At 55.5% G+C, this 5752-nt stretch overlaps 1 protein-coding gene across 1 annotated transcript in view; it reads left to right on the top strand.

Moving 5' to 3' along the window:
* Positions 1-527: 527 nt before the first annotated feature.
* Positions 528-5752, top strand: part of LOC104516021 (manganese-transporting ATPase 13A1-like) — a gene marked incomplete at both ends in the record, with an annotated part of 8710 nt that continues 3485 nt past the window's right edge. The window contains 8 exons of the mRNA XM_010160216.1: positions 528-685; positions 1426-1601; positions 1951-2061; positions 2607-2732; positions 3041-3149; positions 4075-4274; positions 5119-5215; positions 5445-5626. Coding sequence (XP_010158518.1) covers positions 528-685; positions 1426-1601; positions 1951-2061; positions 2607-2732; positions 3041-3149; positions 4075-4274; positions 5119-5215; positions 5445-5626 — 1159 coding nt within the window. The remainder of the gene's footprint in view (positions 686-1425; positions 1602-1950; positions 2062-2606; positions 2733-3040; positions 3150-4074; positions 4275-5118; positions 5216-5444; positions 5627-5752) is intronic.

Below are 5752 nucleotides of genomic sequence, written 5' to 3'. Positions count from 1 at the left end.
ACCACTCTGTGATAATCAGGGATTCAGAGAGGGAAGGAAGTAGGTTGAGCTGGAAGGAGAGTGGATCATTGGTTTCTGGCAACGTCTGTGGGCTCAGGATTTGTGAATTTAATTGTCTTGGGGGACTTATTGGGGTTTTTATGTAACTGGGCCTTTTGCCGTTCCTCCGTGCGGTACCATCCAGCCTTCCATTCCACCCCATAATGCACTGTGCTTGAAGGCCAGACACCACAGCAGAGAGACATCCAAGTCCTGTGATTCTACAGCCCCTTAAACGAATCAGTTCAGGTCTCTCGAGTGTCCTGCTTGCATCACGTGTGCCTCCGAGGACCGGCAGAAATCGCGCCCTTTGGCACAGGTCACAGTGAGACGGCGCCAGATTCCCCGTGGCTTTGATCTCCCGTGAGAAGCTCTGCTGTTTATCGTGTCAGAGCATGGCTTTGGTTTTGCTGGGAATAAGTCCAGGATTTGTCTGAGAGAATGTGAACGGGGCCTGGTAACATGGGCAGTCTCTTTCTGTGCTGCAGGGATGGGAAGGAAGTGACGCCGGTGTCTGACATTCCTGTAGAAACCCACCGAGCGATTGCTACTTGCCACTCTCTTGTGCAGTTGGATGATGGGACGCTGGTGGGCGATCCGTTGGAGAAGGCAATGCTGATGGCCGTGGACTGGACCCTGACCAAAGGTAAAGCCTGTTTCCAGCTCCTCCTGAGCCCTGTTTGCCTAGGCTGTGGGTTGTGAGTGGGATTTTTGGGAAGCGTGAGGATGATAACACTGGTTTTTGTCAGTTCTGAGCCTGACCTTCTCTAGGAGATTTCCTATGCCTCATGCCAGCTTTCTGCAGGGAGTGAATTCCATCTGGTACGATCCCAGGAGCTGGTGTGGGGCAGTGGAAATCCTTGCACTGCGTGTCTGAGGGACGGCAGTTCTGCCATCCGTTCTGCGACTGGCACGCTCAGGTCCGTGTCTCTCCGTTCTCGTTGTGCCGACTCGATAAACTCGGGGCGTGAGCAGCGCAGATCGCGGTGGGGATTTTAGCGTGGTCTCCAGGGAGGCTTCCTGCTCTGCTTCCTTGGCTTTCCCACGCACAGACGACTAAAGGAGAAAGCTTCCAGAAATACCGTATAGGTGTCCCACTGAAACCCAAGCTATTGTGCTTTTTCCTTCTGGATTTTCACCTGTGGTGATGATAAGTGCTGTAAACGCACCTTCAGCCCGCTGTGTCGCTGTTGCACTAACGCACATAGGTGTTCTGCTCACTTCCATCCCTGAATTCCTGGCACTAGAATTTCCAGCTCTGTATCTAAGGGAGAGAAAAATCAGATGATCCCAGTGAGCGGTGGGTTCCTTCGGGACCCGAAAGGGAGGGATGTTGCTTTTGATACCGAGAAACCTTTCAGGATTTCCTGATCTCTTTGTTTCCAGATGAGAAAGTTTTCCCCAGAAGTATTAAAACTCAGGGACTGAAAATTCACCAGCGCTTTCATTTTGCCAGTGCCCTGAAAAGAATGTCTGTCTTGGCGTCCTACGAGAAGATCGGCTCCGCTGATCTCTGTTACATTGCAGCTGTGAAAGGGGCCCCGGAGACGCTGCGCAGCATGGTGAGCGCATCTCTAGGAGAGGAAGGGCCTTCTCTGCCACCTCTGCTCGTCCCCGACGTAGGGATGTCGTTGCTGCAGAACAGCACTGCGAAGCCGTGCCTGAAAACAAACCCTCTGGGGAGTTTAATCCCAGTGGGAGCTGAATATCTCCGCTGTCTGCGTTCGTGGCCCCGTTGCCCTTGCTGACGGCAAAGGGCTAAACCTGGGGGGTCTCCTCTTGAGCCCTTGATGGGAGGGACCCTCCCAAAGCTACCTTTTTCCCCCCTGTCTGCGTATTTACCATGGAATGTGCTGCTGCGTCGTGTTTGGGAGTGTGTTAACCCGACCCTTTTCCCCACCCTTTCTTTAGCTGTCTCAGTGCCCCAGCAACTATCACGCTGTCCACACGGAAATTTCACATGAGGGGGCGCGAGTGCTGGCCCTTGGCTACAAAGAACTGGGGCACCTCACGCATAAGCAGGTATATCTCTCTGTTTACGCCTCGAAGTGGAGAACCTGTGCCAGGAAACGGAGGAGGTGTGAGCAGTGAAAGAGGGCTGGGATGCTTTTTGGGATGTGGGTTCCCAAAACTGCTGTTGCTGTCGTGTTATTACGATCTGGAGCTTCTGGGAAAATCGCAGCCTCCTGCATTGTGCTCCCAGCTTCGAGTTGCTGTGCATTATGGATCAGTAGTTGTTTCCCTGTTTGTGAAGCAGGGTCAGCTCTTCCCTTGTAGTGACTGAAGGAGGTTTAGCACTGAATTTTTTAGCTGCAAACCTGGTTTTATTGGGGATGGGCATGTGTAATTGTTTTCAGGGCTGTCTCTGCAGAGCTTGGTGCCAAAGAAGCCGTTCTGTAAGCAGCTGAGCACTCTCCAGGGTTGCTCTGTGTGCTGGTTTTAGTCAGGACAGAGTTAAACACACACTCTGTGCATCTCAGAGCATCTTTGATTGCACGGAAGCACCCGCTGGACAACAGGATTGCTGCCACAGGGCAGCCGTTAATGTTCTATTTGTCCATTTGCAGGTGAGAGAGATGAAACGTGAAGCTTTGGAGTGTGATCTTCGATTTGTTGGATTCATTGTGGTGTCCTGTCCCCTCAAAGCTGACTCCAAGTCTGTCATCAGGGAGATCCAGAATGCGTCGCACCACGTAAGTGTCGGCAGCATCCTAGCCCGCGGTGCTTGGGATGTGGAATTCTGGTAGCAGGAGCCTTTGTGGAGCGAGGGTAAAGGCTTTCCCCGTGGTGAAAGCAGGGAGGTCTTGTAGGTGTGGTGATGTTTTTGCGGTGGGATTTGCCATGGCCCTGGGATAAAGCCTTTCTGGGGGCGTTCCGCAGAGCTGCGGCTCGGGAGGAATGTACCCAGCTCGGCAGAAGTCGCCAGCGTGAAGAAGGCTCGCGGTGCCGTGCTCTTTACTCACCCAGAACTGATTCTGGACCCCTCTCGCTTTCCCCTCAGGTAGTGATGATAACAGGAGACAATCCCCTCACTGCCTGCCACGTGGCCCGGGAGCTGCACTTCCTGCAGAGAGAGCACACCCTCATCCTGCAGCCTCCTGTGAGCAAAGGTAACCAACCCCACGCAGGAACCAGCCCTGCCTTTTGGAGGGCAGCGGCCAGAGCCCTCCCAGGGTGTTGTGTCACTTGGCCACATGCTGGTAGCGCTGCTGCTTGATCATGGAATCGTTAAGGTTGGAAAAGACCCTTTAAGATCATCAAGTCCAACCGTTGACCCCACGCTGCCAAGGCCAACACTAAACCGTGTCCTGAAGTGCCTCATCCACACACGTCTTAAATCCCTCCCAGGATGGGGACTCCACCACCTCCCTGGGCAGCCTATTCCACTGCCTGACAACCCTTTCCCTGAAGAAATTCTTCCTAATAGCCCATCTAAGCTCCCCCTGGCACAACTTGAGGCTGTTTCCTTTTGTCACTTGGGAGGAGAGATCAGACTGCCCCCCACTCTGCACCCTCCTTTCAGGGAGCTGTAGGGAGTGATGAGGTCTCCCCTGAGCCTCTGCTTCTCCAGGCTGAACACCCCCAGCTCCCTCAGCTGCTCCTCACAGGAACTGTGCTCCAGACCCTTCCCCAGCTCCGTTGCCCTTCCCTGGACACACTCCAGCCCCTCAAGTGTCTTTCCTGCAGTGAAGGACCCAAACTGACCCCAGCATTTGAGGTGTTAATAAAGCAAATGACTCAGGTGCTTTCCAGAATCCCAAACAGCCCTTTTGTCCTTCCCTGGCTTGGAACTACACACATTCCTCTGCCAGCTCCTAAGCCGACCTCTCTCAGCACCGAAATAACAGCAGCGTGGAGGCCTGTGTGCTGTGCAGACCATCCGGGGAAGCTGAGGTGGACATGCCGCTGCCCCGAGAAGTGCAGGGCCTTGTGTCCCTAGCGCCGAGGGGCTACAAACACCGGGATCGGTCTGTTGGGTGGCTGGGAGCGTTCCTCCCAGGTGTGCTCACGTCAACCTCGTGCTTCTCCTTGCAGACTCCAGCTGGCAGTGGCAGTCTGTTGACGGTGCCGTCGTGCTCCCAACGTTGCCAAGCTCCTTGCGAGAGCTGACGCAGCGATATGACCTGTGTGTCACTGGGGAAGGCCTCTCTCACCTGCAGACTGTGAACAGGCAGCAGCTGCTGAAGCTCATCCCGCACATCCAGGTGTTTGCCAGAGTGGTGCCAAAGCAGAAGGTGAGGTTTAAGCTGCTGGTAAAACCCAGATTTAGCAGCTCATGGGGCCTGGGAGCCACGTAGATGCTAATGTGTGTGGATCATGGAGTGGTTTGGTTGGAAGGGACCTTAAAGCCCACCCAGTCTCACCCCATCCATGGGCAGGGACACCTTCCATAGCCCAGGATGCTCCAAGCCTCATCCAGCCTGGCCTTGGACACTCCCAGGGATGGGGCATCCACAGCTTCTCTGGGCAACCTGTCCCAGTGCTCCCCACCCTCTGCGGGAAGAATTCCTGCCTGATGTCCCATCTCCATCTCCCTCTTTCCATTCAAACCCATCACCCCTTGTCCTGTCACTCCCTGCCCTTGGGAAAAGCCCCCCCAGCTTTCCTGTAGCCCTCCCAGGCACTGGAAGGGGCTCTGAGGTCTCCCCAGAGCTTCCCTTCTCCAGGCTGACCCCCCCAACTCTCCCAGCCTGTCCCCATGGCAGAGGGGCTCCAGCCCTCGGAGCATCTCCGTGGCCTCCTCTGGACTCGCTCCCCCAGCTTCGTGTCCTCCTGCTGTTGGGGCCCCCGGAGCTGGACGCTAATGCTGAAGCTGCTCTCAACAAAGCAGCGTAACCTCTCCTGACAAGCAATAGCAGAGCTCGGGATGTGCCACGTTGTTATCCCAGAGAGCCCTGAGCCTGTTGCAGCTCTGTTCTCCTAAAGCAGAGCCCGAAGGCGGAGCTTTAGGAGTCTGGATGTGAGGCCAGCGAGTTCCTACAGAAGCGCTGCCCTTGACAGAGACGTGTGACCCGGCACAGACGGCAGCGTGTTGGAGCACGCCGGCTGCTGGTTCTCACTCCCTGTTTCTCTTGGCAGGAGTTTGTCATCACCACTCTGAAGAGCCTGGGCTACGTCACGCTGATGTGTGGGGATGGAACCAACGACGTCGGAGCTCTGAAACACGCGGATGTGGGTGAGTCTGTGTGCGGGATTCCCACCCTGTGTGGCTAAGCACAACCCCAGTCTTCGTTTCTCTGGTGTTTTGAGGGCTGGGAGCGCTCTGGCCAACCTCGTTTGGTGGCCGAGACTAACGTAAAGAAGGATCTCTGCTGGTGGAATGCCCACTGTGTGCACACCAGTAGGAATTACCTGGTGGATCAGAGTCCCTTTTCCCTGCAGCTAACGTTTCTATGCTCCCACAGGAGTGGCACTGTTGGCAAACGCTCCCGAGAGGCTTCCCGAACGGAAGAAGAGATCTCGAGACGGACCCGGCGATGGGAGGCCTGCTTTGCCGGCCATGGGAAGTGGGACTGTGAAGCCCACCTCCCGGGGTGCCAAGCACCGAGTCCTGTCCCAGCGAGAGGAGCAGCTGGCCATCCAGAGGGTGGGTACCTGTGTGTTTAAAAGCTTCTTAACTCAGCCTGGCTCTTTGTTCCTCCTCTGGTTTGCTGGGAATTCGTGGGAATGGGAATGGCAGGACGTGATGGGAACTCGTGGGGGCTGGGAATTG

Source organism: Eurypyga helias, unplaced genomic scaffold, assembly GCF_000690775.1.
Source record: "Eurypyga helias isolate BGI_N326 unplaced genomic scaffold, ASM69077v1 scaffold11441, whole genome shotgun sequence".
Lineage (NCBI taxonomy): Eukaryota > Metazoa > Chordata > Aves > Eurypygiformes > Eurypygidae > Eurypyga > Eurypyga helias.
Note: the sequence above shows the minus strand (reverse complement) of the source record. Positions and strands in the feature narration are given on the sequence as shown.